This window comes from Callithrix jacchus, chromosome 19 (assembly GCF_049354715.1).
Source record: "Callithrix jacchus isolate 240 chromosome 19, calJac240_pri, whole genome shotgun sequence".
Taxonomy (NCBI): Eukaryota; Metazoa; Chordata; class Mammalia; order Primates; family Cebidae; genus Callithrix; species Callithrix jacchus.
The window spans coordinates 21009743-21032382 of NC_133520.1; the positions used below are offsets into that span (position 1 = coordinate 21009743).

The 22640-nt window shown below is 42.7% G+C and overlaps 1 protein-coding gene and 1 non-coding gene across 3 annotated transcripts in view; both read left to right on the top strand.

The window, feature by feature from the left end:
* ABCB10 (ATP binding cassette subfamily B member 10) overlaps positions 1-22640 on the top strand; it is a 40271-nt gene that overhangs the window by 11499 nt on the left and 6132 nt on the right. For both annotated transcript variants that reach the window (XR_013529765.1, XM_008985290.5), the window contains exons 4-10: positions 5049-5183; positions 6950-7096; positions 8115-8250; positions 14378-14473; positions 15675-15884; positions 18117-18196; positions 19715-19895. Coding sequence is in view for 1 of the 2 variants with exons in the window: in XM_008985290.5 (XP_008983538.2) it covers positions 5049-5183; positions 6950-7096; positions 8115-8250; positions 14378-14473; positions 15675-15884; positions 18117-18196; positions 19715-19895 (985 nt within the window). In the remaining variant the exon portion in view is untranslated. The remainder of the gene's footprint in view (positions 1-5048; positions 5184-6949; positions 7097-8114; positions 8251-14377; positions 14474-15674; positions 15885-18116; positions 18197-19714; positions 19896-22640) is intronic.
* On the top strand, positions 12614-12756 carry LOC118149652 (U4 spliceosomal RNA). The gene has a single exon (XR_004737209.1). It is a non-coding gene; the product is annotated as a U4 spliceosomal RNA (small nuclear RNA).

Consider the following 22640-nt stretch of genomic DNA (forward strand, 5'->3'; position numbering starts at 1 on the left):
TTTTCCTAACCTTAACTGGGTGGCTTGTGCCTGTCCTGTCTGCTTGGCTTACTTCTTCAACAAGTGTTTCTATTTAGCCCAGTGTTGCAGGTCATTAGAGAAACAATGCAAGCCACGTATGTTATTTTAATGTTTTGGTAGCCACATTTAAAAAAGCAAGAAGAAGCCAATGATATTAATTTCATTTTTTTAATTTTAATTTTTTTTAGAGACAGAGTCTCACTCTGTCACCCAAGCTGAAGTACAGTAAGATCATAGCTTACTGCAGTCTTAAACTCCTGGGCTCAAGTGATTCTCCTGCCTCAGTCTCCCAAGTATCTGGGACTCCAGACACACACCCCCAAGCTTGGCTAATTAAAAAATGTATATATCTACAAATATATTTTTGTAGAGGCAGGGTCTCTCTATCTTTTCCAGGTTGGTCTCAAACTCTTGGCCTCAAGTGATCCTCCTGCCTCGGTCTCCCAAAGTACTGGGATTACAGGCTTGAGCCACTGTACCTGGCTGAGAGCAATTTTAATTATGTTTTGTTTAAGCCAGTGTAAACAAAATATTGTCATCTCAACATGTAATTAATATAAAAATTATTAATGAGATATTTTACATTATTTCTTTCATGTTATAGTTGACCCTTGAACAATGCAGGGGTTGGGACACTGAACCCCACACAGTCAAAAGTCAAAGTATAACTTTCGACTCCCCAAAAGCTTAACTACTACTGGCATACAGTTGACCAGAAACCTTACCGATAACATAAACAGTCAATTACTATGTATTTGGTGTGCTATATATATTATATACTATGATCTTATAATAAAGCAAGCTAGAGAAAAGAAAGTGTTATTAAGAAAATCATAAGGAAGAGAAAAAAATATATATACATATATATTTTTTTTGAGACGGAGTTTCGCTGTTGTTACCCAGACTGGAGTGCAATGGCACGATCTCAGCTCACTGCAACCTCCGCCTCCTGGGTTCAAGCAATTCTCCTGCCTCAGCCTCCCGAGTAGCTGGGACTACAGGTGCGCACCACCATGCCCAGCTAATTTTTGTGTTTTTAGTAGAGACGGAGTTTCACCTTGATGACCAGGATGGTCTCGATCTCTTGACCTCGTGATCCACCCACCTCAGCCTCCCAAAGTGCTGGGATTATAGGCATGAGCCACCGCGCCTGGCTGAGAAAATATATTTGTTATTTATTATGTGGAAGTGGATCATGATAAAAGTCTTTATCCTCATTGTCTTCACATTGAGTAGGCTGAGAGGAGGAAGAAAGTTTGTTCTTACTGCCTCAGTGGCAGCAGAGATGGAAGAAAATCTATGTATGAGTTGACTCAAGCAGTTCAAACCTATGTTGTTCAAAGGTCAACTGAATTTCCAAATCTGATGTGTATTCTCTACTTATGAAGCATTGTAATTCAGATGCTAAATTTTCATTGAAAGTACTTGATCTGGATTTAGGTTTTATAAAATGTACAATTGAAAAAGTAGTTTGACATACTCAAGTTTTCCAGACATAATAGTTTGACAATAACTGAATGGAGTTTAGGCTTTTAAATTTAAATTTATTAAACCTAAATGCAATTTTAAAAAGTATCTCAGTCATACCTGACACATTTCAAGTTTCCAATAGCCATGTGAGGCTATCATTTTGGTCAGTGCAGTTCTAAACCTGTGGAATAAGAACTGTAAATAATCCTTTCTCACAAATGGAAAGCTTGGATTTTGTCCTCTGTATCCCATGAAGCATTCAGTTCAGAGAGGAAGGGTGTGTTGCCTATTTGGTCAGACTTATAGAATGAAAAACAGCTTTGAAATCTCATGATTTCCAGCTAAGAGAGAAGTCAACCTCTGCAAAAGGACCCTTCCTGAACTAACATGGCATTTTTCAAATATGAATAGTTTTGGGGATCAGGAAGAATTCAAGCTGGGAAAAACACTTGGGGTACCTCTTGTTTTTTAACTTTTTTTTTTTTTAAGAGATGGGGTTTCACCATTTTGGCCAGACTGGTCTTGAACTTCTGACCTCGTGATCCACCCTCATTGGCCTCCCAAAGTGCTGGGATTACAAGAGTGTGCTACTGCACCCAGCCTGGGGTACCTCTTTCTGTAATGAGGAAAGGGAATTCAGTGTAAGTCAGATGAGCAATTCAAAGAGTTTGTTTGGCCTGCCATAATACCACAGACTAGGTGGCTGGAACAACATAAATGTATTTCTCATGGTTCTGAAGGTTGGAAGTCCGAGATCAAGGTGCTAGCAAAATAGCTTCATTCTGAGGCCTCTTTTCTTGGGTTGTAGGCAGTTGCCATCTTGCTGTGTGTTCATATAGTGGAGAGAGAGTGCTCTAGAGTGTCTCTTCTTATAAGGACACTAATCCTTTTGGATCGTGGGCCCACACTTACCTCGTTTAGCCTTAGTTACTCTCTTAGCGGCCCCATCTCCAAATACAACCATGCTGGGGGTTAGGGTGTCAACATGTGAATTTCAGGGTGAAACATTCAGTCTATAACAGCACCTCAGGAAGTGGCTTCACCTAGGATCTGATCTTTGGCTCTAGAGGGTCGGAAATGTGACTTTGTTTCTTCTACACAAACTTATGAACCTGACTTAGGAGAAGTCCTATTATGAGAACCTGATACTGTGTATACCATACTGCCAATTTATTAATTTACATAGTGGGCCTTCCTTCCTACCATTAAGATGTGTTTCTGCCATTACAATTTTTTTTTTTTTCAGTTTTTTTTGTTTGTTTGTTTTTTGTTTTTTGAGACAGGGTCTCAATCTGTTGCCCAGGCTGTAGTACAGTGGTATGATCTTGGCTCACTACAGCCTCCATCTCTCGGGCTCGAGTGATCCTCCCACCTCAGCCTCCTGAGTAGCTGGAACTACAGGTGTGCATCATCATTCTGGCTAATTTTTGTGTTGTTTGTAGAGACAGTGTCTCACCATGTTGCCCAACCCACTGGTTTTGAACTCCTGGGCTCATGTGATCCACCTGCCTCAGCCTTCCCAAGTGCTAGGATTACAGGCATGAGCCACCATGCCAGCCCATTTCTGCTATTCTAAACACTTAATTATGGTGCCAGGACCCTGTATTAGTCATCAGAAGGTTATTCATTAAGTATGGAACCAGAGTGAAGGGACGGAGGTGGTTCTGGGACATTTCTGGGAGAATCCTAATGGACTGTGCCTACCCCACACAGAGGACACCTGTTCAGTTCTTTTGAGATCAGTTGTGTTCAGGCCCCAGAAGTGTTAGACTTGCCTGTTGGTCTCGTGTCCTGATGGTGACCATCAGAGATAAGATTATGCCCCCCACCTAAGGCTCACCCAAGGTGTCCTGATGGACTTGTCTTCCCAGGGTGGGATATTCCTATACACATCTGCTTGTTCCTCTGTGAAGGTGCCAAGCTCCTTTCTGCCTCAGGGCCTGTATCCATTGGCTGTTACCTCTTGGTGGTGAGATCTTCCAAGATCATGTTACATCTGAAGTGATACTTTCTCTCTCTTTTACCTGCGAAGGTTGGTTAACTCCCAGGTGCCTGGAAGAGTGCTTGCGCTCAATAACAACTTGTCGAATGAGTGAATGAATGAATGATTGGTTGATCCATCCACTACCTTATGTTTCAGTTTGCAGCTTTTCCTCAGCATCATTTAGGAGAGCCTTGTACTGATTATACTATTTTCTCTGCAAAAGAGATATGGTAGATTTTAGTAATTTGTTGAAGAGATGCTAGTACCATTGAAAATACAATCACCAAATTACAAGGTTGACAGGAAAACCCTTCGTTACTTACTTCTAAAAGTTAGGCTATGCTTTCAGCAGTTCCAATTGCTAGAAGCTCCTCAATATATTGAGCGCAGATCCATTCTGCTGACTTCAATCCACTGAGCCATGAAAGCAGCTCTAATTCTTCTTCTACTTGCTAGTTGTGTCCCCCAAGTCTTCTGTTGACTGTCATATGATGTGGGTTTTTTTGTGTTTTTTGTTTTTTGTTTTTGAGACAGAGTTTTGCTCTTGTTACCCAGGCTGGAGTGCAATGGTGCAATCTTGGCTCACCTCAACCTCCGCCTCCTGGGTTCAGACAATTCTCCTGCCTCAGCCTCCTGAGTAGCTGGGATTACAGGCACGCACCACCATGCCACCTAATTTTTTGTATTTTTAGTAGAGATGGGGTTTCACCATGTTGACCAGGATGGTCTCGATCCCTTGACCTCGTGATCCACCCGCCTCGACCTCCCAAAGTGCTGGGATTACAGGCGTGAGCCACTGTGCCCAGCGCTTTTTTTGAGATGGAATCTCACTCTGTTGCCCAGGCTGGAGTGCAGTGGCTTGATCTCGGCTCATTGCAACTTCTGCTTCCCAGGTTCAAGCGATTCTCCTGCCTCAGCCTCCTGAGTAGCTGGGATTACAGGCATGCGCCACCACGCCTGGCTAATTTTGTATTTTTGGTAGAGATGGAGTTTCTCCATGTCAGTCAGGCTGGTCTCCAACTCCTGACCTCAGGTAATCCGCCCACCTCAGCCTCCCAAGGTACTGAGATTACAGGTGAGAGCTACCACGCCCAGCCTGATGTGGGGCTTTTTGGTGACCTCACCATCTTGGTCATTTTGGTGGGACCTGTTGCTCTGGTTGTTCAGTGCCTGCAGGTGGTTCAGACTTGAACCCCAACTCCTGATGTTGTCTGGCAGTGTGGAGCAGAATGGGCCTCTGCCACACTCCCATCCTGTCTCTTCCCACTCTGTTGTTGAACAACATGATGTGATCTACTATTGGCCTGAAGATTCTTATCTTTAGCAACTGCTTGTGACATTTCTTCTATGTGGCATGCTGAATATTTATGGGATTTTATGAAGAATGAAGATGTCTGAAAAATTCCACCAAAACAGGATGTAATAACTTGGGACAATACCTTCAAGCCTGCTATTAATTTAAACACATTCACACAAAGACACACTCACACACATACTCCTCTACTGTAGGTAATAAGAATGGCTTGCCACCTGTGTAACAAACGCCTCTCAATTTTTTTTTTTTTTTTAACAGTTTTTTGTCTCACCTAATCTGGCTACCTTTGTTTTGAGCTTGGTACCTCCAGTGTCAATCATTGCTGTAATTTATGGACGATATCTACGGAAACTGACCAAAGTCACCCAGGATTCCCTGGCACAAGCCACTCAGGTAAAGGCCCCTTCCCATCCGTGTGGTCTCCAGCAGAGTGGGGTTACAACCAGGGTCCTAGAGGGCAGATCCTAAGGGATGTGCTTAAGTTTTTCAATAAAGCACCTTCCTTTCCTTTCATTAGAAATTACCCCAAGATCCCAAAAACTTAAACTACTCTGTTTTTGTGACTAGATTTCTATCTGTATCTCAAAGTAGATCCAACTTGACTAAACATTTTATGGAGTCCTCACTTCTTACTATCACTATTTCTTTTCTTTTCTTTTTTTTTTTTATGTACTCTAGAAGAGTCCTCACTTCTTACTATCACTGTTTCTTTTCTTTTTCAGACACAATACATGAAAAATGTTTTTTTTCATGCACTCTAGGCTGGACTGCAGTGGTGCAATCATACCTCAATGAAGCTTTTACCTCCCAGGCTCAAGTGATCCTCCCACCTCAGCTTCCTCAGTAGCTGTGACTATAGGCACATGCCACCGTGGTCCACTAATTTTTAAAATTTTTTGTAGAGACAGGGTCTTACTGTGTTACCCAGGCTGGTTTCAAATTCCTGGGTTCAAGTGATCCTCCCACCTCAATCAGAGTGCTGGGATTATAGGCGTGAACCACCACAGCCAGCCGCTATCACTATTTGTTAGAGGATGTAACAGCTAATCATGTTTTGTAAATAGTTACTGGGTAACACTATGTTTTATTAATGTAATCTAGCTTTTCAGTGCTGTGCAACATTATCTTTTCAAAAATTAAAAATGGCTGGGTCCGGTGGCTCACACCTGTAACCCAGCACTTTGGGAGGCCAAGGTGGGTGGATTAACTGAGGTCAGGAGTTTGAGACCAGCCTGGCCAACATGGTGAAACCCTGTTTCTACTAAAATACAAAAATTAGCCAGGCATGGTGCTGTGTGCCTGTAATCCCAGCTACTTGGGAGGCTGAAGCAGGAGAATCTCTTGAACCTGGGAGGCACAGGTTGTAGTGAACCGATGTTGTGCCATTGCACTCCAGCCTGGGCAATAAGAGCAAAACTCTGTTACAAAAAAAAATTTTTTTTAATGACCATTATACTTTCATGTTACAAAAACCATGCATGTTTATTGTTGAAAAATTTGAAAATATAAACAGAGAAAACAAAAACAGACATAATCCTGTCTTTTAAAATTAACATTATTAGCATTTTGGAGTCTATCTTTTTCTCTGCATAAGAATGTATTTCTGGCTGGGTGAGGTGGCTCACGCCTGTAATCCCTGCACTTTGGGAGGCTGAGGTGGGTGGATCACCTAGGTCAGGTATTCAAGACCAGCCTGGCCAACGTGATGAAACCCTGTCTCTACTAAAAATATAGAAAATTAGCTGGACACGGTTGCACGTGCCTGTAATCACACCTACTCAGGAAGCTGAGGCAGGAGAATCACTTGCACCTGGGATGTGGAGGTTGTAGTGAGTCGAGATCCTGCCACTGCACTCCAGCCTGGGCAACAAGAGTAAAACTCCATCTCAAAAAAAAAAAAAAAAAATGTATTTCTGCATCTACATACTCTCCTATTTTTCTGTCTACATATATGATATATTTAGGTGTAGATATTTTTTTCCCAAAACTGGGATTGTTTTGTTTACTCTGCTTTGTCACTCTTTTTTCACTTAGTCATGTATCAGGGGTGGCTTCCCATTGATGGTGTCTTAAAAATGAGAACTACATTTTAGGTTTGCTTGTAGAAGCTCTTGAAATAGGACCCTTCTCCTCCTGAAATGTATTTATTATTCTCCCAGCTAGCTGAGGAACGTATTGGAAATGTAAGAACTGTTCGAGCTTTTGGGAAAGAAATGACTGAAATAGAGAAATATGCCAGCAAAGTGGACTATGTGATGCAGTTAGCAAGGAAAGAGGCATTCGCTCGGGCTGGCTTCTTTGGAGCAGTAAGTAGATCATTTTGGAAAAAGTGAAAGTGGCAGATGTTAGAACTGTGAGAGTTTTATTCTGTGGTGCTCAGCATAAGTAGAAAATAATTTTAATTTTTTAAATTTCAGCCTTCAATTTCAAGGCTGAGAATGACTTTCTTTAAAATATTTTTGTGAAAAAGGAAGAAACAAATAAATGTCCTTAGAGAAAAGTCAGTGCGTGTTGCGATGGGGCATTAATTCTCTGTGCATTGTAGGCCAACAGCATTAGCTTTGCCTGGGTGCTGGTCAGCCTCGCTGAGACTGGGCTCCACCCCAGATCTGCAGGGCAGGAAATTCTGGAGCTGGGGCCATTGATCTGTTTAGCAGGCTTTCTGGGTAATTTTGATGCCAGCAAAGTCTGAGGATTAACTGAAATCCCCTCAGTGTGTTTCAAGAAAGAAGTATAAAAAGTCAATCACAGTGCATTCAAGTAGGACATGAAATAGAAAATCACCGTGAGGGCAAATTCAAGATATGTGTAAACTGAAAAGAACTTCAGAGGCGATTCCATCATTGCCATGATTAACAGTTAAGGAACAGCAGCCCAGAGAAGGCTGCCCCTATACGTAAGGTGACCACACACGTAACCAAGGTAAAAACAGGCCACAGGTACAGGACTCCAGCTCCTCAGGCTGGTGTCCTTACCCAGAACATCTCATTAAATCATATAAACCTATGTAGTAGATATTTGTTTCCTCAAGTTAGGGAAGGAACCTTTAATGTTAGTGTTATCCTTTGCAAACTGAGTAGATTGAATAAAATAGGTATCTGATAGGAGACTTAGCTTATAGGTTTTCATGGTGTTGAGATTGTTTTCTTCAATATTGCAATATTACAAAACCATTTTAAATTTGAAACTCAGGTGAAGTTAATATTTTGGAAAAATCTTGCTGTGACAGTTAAATGCAAAAGGGACATTACATGCTGTGTTCATGCTTTTTGCATTCTGGGTCCTTGGTTCCCACCTGACTTCTGTGTTTGTTTCATTCGACAGACTGGGCTCTCTGGAAACCTGATCGTGCTTTCTGTCCTGTACAAAGGAGGGCTGCTGATGGGTAGTGCGCACATGACAGTGGGTGAACTCTCTTCCTTCCTAATGTATGCTTTCTGGGTTGGAGTAAGCATTGGAGGTAAATAATTTAAATAGGCTTGGGGCATTACAAATTAAAAATCAAAGCATCATTTCTGAAATAGAAACAGAACTTTCACATTACTTCGATTAACTTTTACTGAAAAAGTATTTCCTAGAATGTTATTATTCCAACTGGGGTGTTTTTTTTTTTTTTTTTTTTGAGATAGAGTCTCTCTCTGTCACCCAGGCTAGAGTGCGGTGGCGTAATCTCGGCTCACTGCAACCTCCGTTTCCCGGGTTCAAGTGATTTTCCTGTCTTAGCCTCCTGAGTAGTTGGGACTGTGGGCGCGCATCACCATGCCTGGCTAATTTTTGTATTTTTAGTAGAGATGAGGTTTCACCATGTTGTTCAGGCTGGTCTTGAACTCCTGACTTTGTGATTTACTCAACTGGGCTTTTTTTTTTTTGAGATGGAGTTTCACTCTTGTCTCATTGCACACCCAGGCTGGAGTGCAATGACACGATCTCGGCTCACTGCAACCTCCGCCTCCTGGGTTCAGGCAATTCTCCTGCCCCAGCCTCCCGAGTAGCTGGGATTACAGGCATGCACCACCATGCCCAGCTAATTTTTTGTATTTTAAGTAAGACAGGGTTTCACCACGTTGACCAGGATGGTCTTGATCTCTTGACCTCATGATCCACCTGCCTCGGCCTCCCAAAGTGCTGGGATTACAGGCTTGAGCCACCACGCCCGGCCCTCAACGGGGCTTTTAAAGAATTAAAATCAGTGTGACCCTCCCACACAAGGGAGCGAGCAGCTCCTTGGCTGGTAAATTTGGGGATCTTTGCAGGCCTCCTGTAGCTCAGCATCACTCTGGAGCAGTATTTCCCAGCCTGCGTGTTCCAACCCTTTGTTCACTTGCTCACAGGTGCAGGCAGGAGGAGGGTGGTGCTGAGCAAGTGTGGACACAGAAATCCATAATCCTGTGTTAGTGATGGTTTTGTGATTGGCAAATTAGTGGAGGATAAAATTCCTTTTGTACAAAATCAACCATATTCCAAACTAATAAGCAATCAAAAAATATTTATAAATTATCAAGTGCATGAAACAGAGTTGCTTGATTTTATTAAAGATCTCTTAGAGTTTAGCTTTTATTTTTCACTCCCAGATGAAGTAAAGCAGGAATGCATCCCCAGTCAACTTGGGACAAATGATTGCCTGCTTTTTGTTTTCCTTCTTGTCTTTGAAGACCAAGATGGAAAGGTCAGGTAAATAGCTTGAGGTCTGATTAATGGAACATCGTCAGGTATCCTATGGTGTTGCCTCAACCAGAGAGTTTTATTTTCAGGGTTTTGTGTCTAATTGTTGAAGGTAGAGGCATTTCCTTAGACATCTGCAGGCAAGTGAGGTTTTTTTTTTCTGGAATGAGATTTGCAGAGACACCTAAAAAAGCATTTTAGTTCTGCTGGCTGGTCTTGAATACAAATGGGATTAAGATGTTTTGGGGTGCTGGATGGTTTGGGAAGCGAGAAGGTGGTCCAGTTCAGGAGACCCATAGACAGACAGTATGTAGGTCTTTTCTGTTTATTTCCTGGATTGAGCCCACTGGGCTGGAGGTTTCACCCCTATTGTGGTCCTGTTCTCTTAGGTCTTCTGTCCTCCTTCTAGTGGACTACCTACAACACTTCCCCTCCCTCTGGTCTTTCTGTTCACATTCCAGGTTTCCTCCTTGGCCTCCCATCATCTTAATGTTTTTTGCCACATTCGACATGATCTTTCTCAGCCCCTCCTCTTCCCTCCTCTGCCCCACTTGGCATGATAGAAGTTATTTCTGTTTGTGGTTGTTCTCTTGCCCTCTCTGTTCACAAGGGACAAGTTCACAACTGTGCCTTGCACAGAATAGGTTGGAAAACACAGTTCATCAATATAGTCAGTTACCACCACTGATTATTGGAGGTACTGCTAAGGCTTCATCTGCGTGCAGATTGGGTAACTTGGTTTTCTTAACCACAGGCTAGCCCACAACTCTGGTCATCTGTCTTGTTCGGGATCTGCCATCTGGTGTGAGGAGGGATAAGAAAAAAGTATGGGTACGTCAGTGTACCCCTGTTGCCACCGGTTTCCTCCATATTTATAACTTAGATGCCTAAGGTGATAGGAGTTTAATCCAACAACTTGAATTAGCAGGTGAGAATTCTGCCACTGAACCACCGGTGCCCAACAACTTAATAGGATTTTAAGTGATTTTATGTTCTTAAAGTAATCTTATACTTTTATAGAATCACTGTCCAAAGTAATTGAAAACCTAGCCATTTTCAAGTTTACAATTCAGTGGTATTTAGTACATTCACAATGCTGTGCAAACACTATCTCCATCTAGCTCCCATACAGTTTCATCACCTGAAAAGAAAACCGATACTCATTAAGCAGTCTATCTGCATTACTTCTTCCTGCCAGCTCCTGGCAACCACAGTTTGCTTTCTGTCTCTATGTATTTACCTATTGTAGATATTTCATGTAAGAGAAAACATGCAATAAATGTCCTTTTGTGTCTGGCTTCTTACACTTAGCATAGTATTTTCAAAGTTCATCTACATTGTGGCATGTATCAGTACTTCATTCCTTTTTTTTTCTTTTTTTTCCCCAAGACAGGGGCTTGCTGTCTCACCCAGGCTAGAGTGCAGTGGTGCAGGCTTGACCTCCTGGGCTCAAGCGATCCTCTCACCTCAGCCCCCTAAGTAGCTAGGACTTACAGGCATGTGCCCACCATGTTTGGCTAATTTTTGTATTTTTTGTAGAGAAAGAGTTTTGCCATGTTGCCCAGGCTGGTCTTGAACTTATGGGCTCAAGCAATCTGCCTTCCTCCGCCTCCCAGAGTGTTGGGTTGGCAGGCCTGAGCCACTGCTACTGGGCTAGTGCGTCATTCCTTTTTATGGTTGAATAATATTCCTTTATAGAGAGAGATCACATTTTGTTTATCCAGGGCCATTTTACTTTTGTTCTTCAAAGTCAAAGCTCTTTACTATGTTAAACTACTTTTGACTCTTTCACTTTACTTCTTTTTTGTTTTGTTTTAGAAAAAGGATCTCACTCTGTCTCCTGTCAGAAGTGCAGCGGCATAATCCTAGCTCACTGCAGCCTTGACCTCCTGGGCTGAAATGATCCTTCCACCTGGGCCTCCTTAGTAGCTAGGACTACAGGCATGAGCTACCATACTCAGCTAATTATGTTTATTTTTGTAGAGACAGGGCCTTGCTATGTTGTGTTGCTCAGGCTGGTCTCAAACTCATGGACTCAAGTGATCCTCCTGCCTCAGCCTCCCAAAGTGCTGGGATTATAGTTGTGTGCCACCATGTCCAGGCTTACTTTTTTCTTCTTCTTTCTTTCTTCCCTCCTCCCTTCCTTTTTCTTTAACAAAATTAATACCATTTTCAAAGTAGTTTTAGGTTCATAGCAAAATTGTGTTGAGATAGGAGTGTATACTGCTACACCCATACACGCATAGCCTCCCTCACTATCAACATCCCCCACAGAGTGGTACATTTGATACAGTTAATGAACCTACAGCCGGTCGCAGTGGCTTACGCCTTTAATCCCAGCACTTTGAGAGGCTGAGGTTGGCAGCTCACTTGAGTCCAGGAGTTCGAGGCTAGCCTGGTCAACATGGCAAAACCCTGTCTCTAGTAAAAGTACAAAAATTAGCTGGGTGTGGTGATACACACCTGTAATCCCAAATTACTTAGGAGGCTGAGGCAGGAGAATTGCTTGAACCCAGGAAGCAGGGTTCCAGTGAGCTGAGATCGCACCACTGCACTCCAGCATGGGTGACAGAGTGAGACTCTGTCTCAAAAAAAAAAAAAGAACCTACATTGACACAGCACTACATCCAAAGTAAAATAGTATAAGTGAGGATTCACTCTTGGTGTATATTCTATGGTTTTGGACAAATACATAATGACATGTATCCAACATTACTGTATCATACAGAGTAGTTTCACTACCCCAAAGATCCTCTGAGCCCTGCTTATTCATCATCTTTCTGCAACCCCTGACAGCCACTGATGGTTTTACTGTTTCCATGGTTATGCCTTTTCTAGAATGTCATATAGTTGTAATCATACAGTATGTAGCATTTGATTGGCTCTTTTCATACAAATATGCATTTAAGATTCCTCCATGTCTTTTTGTGGCTTGATAGCTCATTTCTTTTTAGCAGTGAATAATATTCCATTGTCTGGATATACAACAGTTTATTCATTCACCTGCTAACGGACATCTTGGCTGCTTCTAAGTTTTGGAAATGATGAATAAAGCTTCTTTAAACATCCATGTGTAGGTTTTTGTGTAGATAGAAGTTTTCAGCTCATTTAGGTAAATACCAAGTAGTATAACTGCTTGATTGGATGGTAAGAATATGTTTAGCTTAGGACAGTGGCAGTATCATAGGCAATGAGGTTTATCTGAGGCATGATTATTGCTAATTGAAAACTTTTCCCAGTACCCCTCGGTGATGACTTGCAATATAGTTAGCATTGGCAAGGTTTTTTTTTTTTTTCTTTGAAAGGGAGTCTCATTCCTTTGCCCAGGCTGGAGTACAGTGGCACCATCTCAGCTCACTACAACCTTCACCTCCCGGGTTCAAGCAATTCTCATGCCTCAGCCTCCCGAGTAACTAGGATTACAGGAGTCTGCCACCATGCCCAGCAAATTTTTTTTTTTTTTTTTTTTTGAGATGGAGTCTTGCTCTGTCACCCAGGCTGGAGTGCAGTGGTGCAATCTTAGCTCACTGCAACCTCCGCCTCCCAGGTTCAAGTGATTCTCCAGCCTCAGCTTCCTGAATAGCTGGGACTACAGGCATATACCACCACATCCAGCTAATTTTTCTGTATTTTTAGTAGGGATGGGGTTTTACCACGTTGGCCAGGCTGGTCTTGAACTCCTGAACTCCTTACCTCAGGTGATCTGCCTGCCTCAGCCTCCCAAAGTGCTGGGATTACAGCTGTGATTGGCCTAATTTTTGTGTATATATGTATATATTTTAAATAGTAGAGACAGGGTTTCACCATGTTGGCCGAGCTGGTCTTGAACTCCTGGCCTCAAGTGATCCTTCTACCTTGGCCTCCCAAAATGCTTGGGATTACATGTGTGAGCCATCATGCCTGGCCAGCACTGGCAATTTTTGACATCTCTGTGGAGACTGAATGAATTATTTTCTGTAGAAACAAGGTTCTCTCTGTGTTGCCCAGGCTGGTGTTGAACTCTTGGGCAATCCTTCTAGCTTTGTCTCCCAAAGTGTTGAGATTACAGCCATGAATCACTGCGCCTGGTCTCTCTTTTTTTTTTTTTCCTTAATTTAGCATTACATTGTATTGGGTGTTATAAGTAATCTAGTGATGACTTAACGTATATGGGAGAATGTGAGTAGTTTATCAAAGTTGTATTTACTGAGTGCCTGAGGTTAGATATTATTTTGTGGATTTGTCTTTAAAATCAACTTGAAGTATTTTATATTTTTTAAAATTATGAGATAGCATTGCATTTCATTTAAATTGCTATGCTTTTAACTAGGTAGACTTATTCTGCAGCATTAGGATTTTAATCCAGTGGTTGATGAATATGACTGTGTTGTTTAATCCTTGATCAAACATTAAATGCATATTAGAAATCAGTGAAATTTGGCTGGGTGCAGTGGCTCATGCCTGTAATCTCACACTTTGGGAGGCCGAGGCAGGTGGCCTACCTAACGTCAAGAGTTCAAGAGCAGCCTGGCCAACATGGCGAAACCCCAGCTCTACTAAAAATAAAAAAATTAGCCAGACATGGTGGTGCATGCCTGTAATCCCAGCTACTCAGGAGGCTGACGCAGGAGAATCACTTAAACCAGGGAGGTGGAGATTGCAGTGAGCCGAGATTATGCTACTGCACTGCAGCCTGGGTGACAGAGTGAAACTCCATCTCAATAAAAAGAAAGAAGAAAATCATTGAAACTGGAGGAGGAGAAGCCAAAGGAAAACTAGACCACGAGGCAAGGGAATTCTTAATATCAGTTTCCAGGAAGCTGCCTCAGGTTATTTTTTGAAAGTATTAATAACAGATTCTATATTAAAAGAAATCATTGTCACTACTCTCAGAGGAGAGGTGGCCAGTGATGGAAATGTGTGTGGATTCTGTTTCTCATCCTCAGGTCTGAGCTCTTTTTACTCGGAGCTGATGAAAGGACTGGGCGCTGGGGGGCGCCTCTGGGAGCTTCTGGAGAGAGAGCCCAAGCTGCCTTTTAACGGTAGGTCTGAATATCTTTCTTCGCTAGGATTAAACAGATGTGGCTTTGAACAATGAAATGAGCTCTTCCCTGCCTGTGAGGGAGTGAGGGATGAGTCACAATAAGGATGTGACTCCTGCTGCATGGTGGGCTGGGCAGGGGTGGTCAGGTTTTCTAAGAGAGCAGGTGGGACAGCTCCTGGGGCACTGTTGTGGACCAGGATGCCCTGGATGCATGGGATGATCACATAGTGTGCTGCCTGCTGTTCCTCTCCCTGCACCTGGGCAGGATGGAAGCCACTGTGGCCCAGGGCTGTGACTAGGAAGGGTCCCAGCTAGTCTTCCAAATTGATCTTCCCTGCTGATTCTGACATCTCTGTGGAGGGCTAAGGTGGGAAAAAGGGAGGAGGAATCAGACATATGGAAGTTTTTAAGTATCTAAGTTTCTTGGCATTTTGGGGTGGGGTAGGGGAGGTTCGTACTCATTGGCTGGAGCCATCTCCTTCCTTATCAATGACTTCCCTGGAGCTGTAGGGCCTAGACCAACTAGCCAGGACTCAGGAGAAGTGCCTATGAGTAGCAACCACTCCCAACTGCTTATTGACTCCTAGGACATTGTTGAGTAGCCCCAGGTCCCTAAGTGAAAGCCCAGTATTCTCCAAATGTGTTAGGCCTGGGAAATAGGCCCAACTGAGAGAGGTTGAGTGGTGTCTCCCAAATCAGAGAAGGTGAATGCCAGGGCAGAACAAACCTCCGACCCCATCCCGTTCTGTGGCTATTGTGCAGTGCTTCCCTATTCATCATAACTCTTTCAAAATATTTATTCCTGGTAGGTAAGATAAACTCTGGAGCTACACACAGGCAGTGCCACAGGGAGAAGGCTATTGGCTTTGAAACCAGACTGCTCCAGGGGTGGATCTTAACTTCACTACTTGTTAGCTTAAGCAGGTTGTTGTTTGTGGTCTTCAGTTTCCTCATCAGCAAAACTGAAATCATAATTTCTACCTCTCAGGGTTGTAAGGATCAAATAAGACTGTCTGTGTATAAAACCTTGGACACAGTAGGTGCGGAGTTGGCATGCTTGACTTACCCTTTAAGAGCTCATATGCCAGGGTTAGCTGTGGTGGAGTCACCGTCCATAGCCAGATAAGTAGGAGAACTGAGTTCAGCTGTGAGTTTAATTTTTTTGCTTTGAGTAATTAATATTCCATTTTATGTTTCAGAGGGGGTCATCTTAAATGAGAAAAGCTTCCAGGGTGCTTTAGAGTTTAAGAACGTCCATTTTACCTATCCGGCTCGCCCAGATGTGCCCATATTTCAGGATTTCAGCCTTTCCATTCCGTCAGGATCTGTCACAGCACTGGTTGGCCCAAGTGGTTCTGGCAAATCAACAGTGCTTTCGCTCCTGCTGAGGTTGTACGACCCTGTGTCCGGTAAGTGGTTCACCACACTGTAGCACCGGGGGACTCTCCGGAGCTGTGCTCCCACTAGGTGCCCTGCAAGATGCTCAAACCATGTAGATACCTTCTTTTGTGAGAGTTCTAAGTGCCAATGGAAATAAATCCCTCAAACAGAAGGTGTCATTTGCAGGGGCATGACAGCTCATACAGAGGCCTTTAGAGCATTTTGTATATGATGTGTCCTATCTCTTCAAGCCCAGAGTGACTTCCCCAATTCTACCTCCTCATCTCCCATGTGGGTATCTCCTCTGGACATGCCCTCTACTGGGAGCAGGTGGATGAGGCTGTGCTCAGTGGCCAGGAGAAGGTGCCTGAGTGCTGCTGGACATCCCTACGCACCAGGAGCACCCTGGAGAACTGCCATGTGCCAGCGGGCATGCTGGGCGCAGGTGTGATGGGGAACTCCTGGAGAACCTCTGCCCCTGCCTGTGACCCACTGAGTGGTTATTGTGCACACAGTTAACTTGGCAATCAGTGATTCATTTCTGTGTGATTGTTTCATTGAAACTATTTTGAGCTAGTAGGGATTTTCTTAATGGATGATTTTTCTCATTCTAGTTTTTGTTTTATTTTTAGCTAGATTATAACATCTTTAAGAGCAAAGAGCACATGATTTTTCTTCTTTATATCTTCCCTGGAGTAGACAACAGTGTCAGCAAGCAAACAACTCTTAGTAAAAATCAAGTCATGAATTTAAAAAGAATATTTTGACCAGATATGGGGCCCCACACATGTAATTCAAACACTTTGGGAGGCTGAGGTGGGAGGATCATTCAAGGCCACAAGTTGGAGACCAGCTTGGGTAACATAGTGAGACCCTGTCTCGATTTTTAAAAAATTAAAAATTTAAAAAATGAGAAGAATGTTTTGTGTCTTTGTGCTTATGCTTTTTGGTTAAAACAATGTGAGAGCTGGTTACACGTCATATAAATGGACTTGTAAATCCTGACCCATGGAATCACCACCTGTGTTAAAATGGGGCTTACTACACTGTTTGCCTCTGGAATCACTTTCTTGATTCATCATTGACTTGCTATACAATTCAGAGTTTAAACACATCCTAGTTAGCTGGGCACAGTAGCTTATGCCTGTAATCCCAGCTCTTAGGGAGGCAGAGGTAGGAGGATACCTTGAGTGCAGGAGTTTGAGACCTGCCTGGGCAATAATATAGTGAGACCTCATTCTCCACAAAAAGACAAAAAACAATCCTAGTTAGGTTGCTGTAAGTCAAGTAAAAATACTGAGTCTCTAGTTTCTTCATCACAATGAATAAATCCAAGACAAAGCAAACTGCAGTGAAATGTCTGCCAAGTGTAGTCTACAGAGCTTTGTGCTTTTTAGTCAAAGACCTCAAGTTTTTGCCAGTTTATGAAAGTCTCTAGCTGGCTTCTATAATTCCACAATACCAACCAAGAAGAAAGGGCATTTCTTATGCTGTCCCTGTTGTCATCATCACCAAGTATTGTTGATCACCCTCAATGTGTAGAATTCTGTTAGTGAAAGTCATAGAGATAGCATCTGATTATTTAAAAGCTCTCCCATAGTATCAACCAGATTCTTAGTTGCAGACAACAGATTCCTCACCATCTAAGCTTCTACAGAAAGGGATATTTAAAGGAGTAATAAAAGAACTCAAAAATCACTGGCAGGGATGACAAAATAGATTCCAGATTGTACTTCCAGGACAATTCCCAGAATTCTGTCCCAGAACCAGGCCTTCAAGGAAGCTGCTGACACTGGCATGGTCAGGAAGCTGGAAATTTAGGCAGTTGCCATCATGAATGCCAGCTTCAGAACTGTGCCACCTCTGCCAATATTTGTGCCAGCAAGTGGATAACTCACGGCTTGCTCCTCCCTTCTGAATCAAAGCTTTGCACAAGGGCATCTTATCGGTGGAATCCTAAGTCACTCTATGGAGTTTTGGGGAAACTCCCTACAACCTCTGGGGTGCAGGAAGGCAAGATGGACAGATGGACTAGGTGAGATGGTCATCCAGCCACTATCGGGAGACAATAACTTGGACAATCCAGAAACTCCCTTTTAGCTCTGAAACTTCATGAAATATGTTGGTTTTAGAGTCCATTTGGAGATTTTCACTACATATTTTATCTTTGAAAAATAGTCTGGAATTTTCCCACTGGATCCTTTCTGTGTTGGTCATCAGCCTCATCACACTCAGTGACTCTTTCCTTTCTTCTCCACAAGGAACTATCAGTCTTGATGGCCATGACATCCGTCAGCTAAACCCAGTGTGGCTGAGATCCAAGATTGGGACAGTGAGTCAGGTAAGAAGAGAGGGTTCCATTTCTATTTCACTTTCTTTTAAAATTACTTTTGTCACCGGACATGGTGGCTTACGCCTGTAATCCCAGCACTTTAGGAGGCAGAGGAGGGTGGATCACCTGAGGTCAGGAGTTCAGGACTAGCCTGGCCAACATGGTAAAACACCATTTCTACTAGAAATACAAAAATTAGCCAGGTGTGGTGGTACACCTGTAATCCCAGCTACTCGGGAGGCTGAGGTGGGAGAATTGCTTGAACCTGGGAGGCAGAGGCTGCAGGCTGCAGTGAGCTGATCTGTGCCATTGCACTCCAGCCTAGGCAATAGAGCAAGACCCCACCTCAATCAATCAATCAATCAGTCAATCAATAAAAAAATTACTTTTGTCTTTTGCATTTTTTTGTCTCAAACTTCTCAAGAGAGAAGGAATGGTAGTCTTCCGGATGTATTAAGTTCATCTCACGTGGCAGGTTGTTAAGGTCTGCAAGTCGTGCTGTTTCCTGAGAACCCTATACAGCTGAGCAAGGTGGAGCATGGACTTTTTACTGAAAGCTGGAGACTGCTGTTACTATATAGTCTAGAGGATGGGGAGGAAATGATGGAAGTTTTTCTTGACTCTTTTTTAGCTTTTACTGATTCTTCCCCACTTCCCATTTTCATCACCAGCCATAGTCTACTATTCTGCTTAATGGGTTTCAGGGACAAGTGAGCAAAGACTATGGCAAGAGCCAGAGTCCCCCTCGCAAAGAAGTTGCAGATTTCAAAGCAGAGTGTTAATGTAATGTGGTCACTTTGATAAGGCCATTTTCACAAGACCCTTTGGGGCAGGGAAATGTTGCTGCAACTGTTCTAATTTTTATTGCCAGGCTGTGTACACAGCATACAAACCTAAGCCTCCCCCCATTTCTGAACCTCTCTTTCTAGTTAGCTCACCCTCTCCCCACTCCACGTGGGTAAGGGCAGGTGGACAGTGATGGGTGCTCAGGAGTGAAGGGACATCAGTGGGGTATATTAAGGGATGGAGAAAACAGCCTGGAAGTTTGCTTGCTTTTTAGGACTATTCCATAGGGTTCTGTCAAGAATTTTTTATTCCTACCTGGTTTGCATGTATTTCAAAAAGTAATGGATAGAGATGGATTCCCCTCTTTGTCCTGAGTGGAAGCCAGGCAGTTGGAAAGTGCAATTGGACTTGGGGTCTCCCAGTGCCTCCTGATTCCTAAGGTAGGAGACTGACATTTATGAAGTTCCTACTGTGTGCCAGGTGCCTTGTGGGCACCTGCTGTGAGGTCTCGTTGCCTGCAGCATGGTGAGAACTACAGATGATAAAATCAATCCTTTGTCTGACAAAACATAAATTTTAAAAAAGACTGCTAGGTGAATTTATGGAAAATGAGGAAGAAACCAAAAAAATAGTCTGTATTCTTGGATAGCACTTTAATAGTTTCTTGGATATAACTGAATTTACTAGACACGTTGGAAGTCTGTTTTGAAATTTGTGATATGTTTTATTTCCAATTTGTAGGAACCCATTTTGTTTTCTTGCTCTATCGCTGAGAACATTGCTTATGGCGCTGACAACCCTTCCTCTGTGACCGCTGAGCAAGTCCAGAGAGTGGCTGAAGTGGCCAATGCAGTGGCCTTCATCCGGAACTTCCCCCAAGGGTTCAACACTGTGGTTGGAGAAAAGGGTGTTCTCCTTTCAGGTGCATTTTTTTTTTTATTGCTTTTAGCAAAAACTCTATATTCAAATAACTTTTTACACATTTTCATGTTGCAGTATTATTTTCTAATTAGGTTTTCATCTTTAGAGGTTTTGAAATTAGCCTTACTACTTGCTAAAATCTCTTATATGTAGAAAACCACCCAGTATTTTTTTTTCACTTTCTACCTCAAACGTGTTCCAAAAATTCTGAGTAGTACTTAGTCACAGCAAGCTTTTTTCATCTGAAAAAAAAAGTGTGCTTTGCAAACTGAGACCCTCAAAAATTAAAGAAAATTAGGTAAGTGGCAGGATGATTTGCCCAGGGAGTCAGGGAATGTGCATCAGGAACAAAGCTGAAATTGAAAGAGTACTTCACTCCCTACATACTAGCCCAGGGGTTGGCAAACTTTTCTGTAAAGAGCCAGAGAGTAAATACTGTATGAGTTTTATGGGTCGCATATGATCACTGTCACATATTTTTCTTTGTGTGTGTTTTTACAGCTCTAAAAATGTAAAACACATTCTTAGCTTGAGGGCCGTATAAAAACTAGTCATGGTTCAGGTCTGGCTTGTGAGCCATAATTCGCTGAATGGACTCAAAGCTGTGAGGCAAAGTGAGTGGTTTCCTGTGATGTCAGACCACACCTATCATTCTGGATCACATTATGGGTACTGTATTTTCACGAGGGAGAGAAGACTTCTTTTGTATTTCTTTAAAGTGAAGAAATGGAACCAATGAGTAGAATTAAAAAGAAATAAATTTTGAGCTAAACACTTTTTTTTTCAATACAAATACTGAAATGTTTCCTTGCAAGGTAACAAGCTCCCAGCTGGGCATGGTAGCTCATGCCTGTAATCCCAGCACTCTGGGAGGCCAAGGCAGTCGGCTTGCTTGCGCTCAATAGTTTGAGATTAACCTGGGCAATATGGCAAGACCTCCCTCTACCAAAAGTACAAAAAAATAGCTGAGGTAGGAGGACTGCTTGAGCCCAGCGGGGCAGAGGTTGCAGTGAGCTGAGATTGCACCACTGCACTCAAGCCTTAGTGACAGAGTGAGTGAGGCTCTGTTTAAAAAAAAAAAATCTGAAACAGCTTACATTGAACATTAAAAAAAAAGCCTTTTTGTCAGAGTGAAGGCTGGCAGATTGGACTAAAACAATAGTCTTCTCCAATGCTAAACTTTTAATTTGAAGTTAAACCACAGAAAATATAAGAGTTTTAAGCTTATTGTATACTAGGTACATATATATGCAGTAGACGAAAAGGTGTCTTTGATAGATTTGAGATGTTCCAGGAGTAGAATTCCTGACTGCTGTGTAAAAGTGAACTGCTACTCCATCTCTGAAACATATCTGAGAAATGGGGCAGAAAACCAGTTTAAACTGCTTGTGATGAAATTTTTGAAAATTGAAGTGTGAGGTTTGTCCCAAGAGCACATCACCTCCCTTGAAACAGATTCTGCATATCCTTCCCTCTAGTAGGATTCTCCAGCTCGTTTTCTTAGCAAAATAACCAGAGGTTCCAGTCTGCTCTTGCTTTCTGGAAGACAGAACACCTAGTAATAGATTCCCAGTGTACTCATTGGCACCACAAATGACTCAGAGGGGACTACACTATCAGCTGGCTGCTCTAAAGACCTACCTCAGGGCACTCAGACATCCCCACCAATCAGAGGCTCAGAAGGAGAGGGTTTTCCTACTGCCCTTCTTGTGTGCACTGGTTTCCTGTTTGAGAGCTGCAGTTAGCAGCACCATACACCTCAGCTGTAGAGGATGAACCTCTCTTATATGAAATAAAATGATGTCCAGCAACTACCGTTGATAAGTATGTTCAGCCAATAAAATCAACCAAAAAGGAATATTTTTTATCCCCCAAAATGGAATTGGGTTTTATAAACAACGTAAGTTGGGAGGAGTGAGCATTCTGAGACTTTCCAACTGTGACTTAGGAGTAGCGTCCCTGGAGGAAAGGAGGGAGGATGGGGTAAGACAGAGATAGGGAGGGAATCAACACAGATTTCCTGCTGACTCCACTCCATTCCACCTTACCTCCAGTCTGTTTCTTCACTTTTAGTAGAATTTGAGCTTTAAAAGACAGGCAGGATTAGAGTGGTTTACTGTAACTTTCAGTGTCATACACACATGTTACTATTCGTTCCTCTAAGAGGAGGTAAAAAAAGAACACCATAAAGAATAAGTGCTATGTTAGCCGGGCATGGTGGCATATATTGTAGTCCCAGGTACTGGGGAGGCTTAGGTGGGATAGTCACTTGACCCCAGGAGTGAGAGCTTGCAGTGAGCCATGATTGCACTGCACTACTGCACTCCGTCCTGGAAGACAGAGAGTAAGACTCTGTCTCAAAAAAAAAAAAAAAAAAAAATTGCTCTAATGTGGGAATATTAGAATTCTCAGCCTCAGCACCATTGATGTCCTTTGTTCCCAGACATTTCAAGGGTTCTTTGGAAAGCTCCAAATATCTTGAGTCTCTGGTTTCCTTGCTACACTGTGTATCCTGTTAGGGAGGAAGTATGTGTAGTGATGAACAGCATAGCTCTTTATATGCTTTTAAGTGCATACCCCTTGCACTGTGTAGGTTCAGATCTCAGTTCCACTACTTACCAACTATGAGATCTTGGACATGTTACTTTATATTTCAGTTTATCATCTGTAAAATGGGAATGATTACAGGGTCTATCTCACAGGATTTTTAAAAAAGATTAGCCAGACATAGTGGCTCATGCCTGTA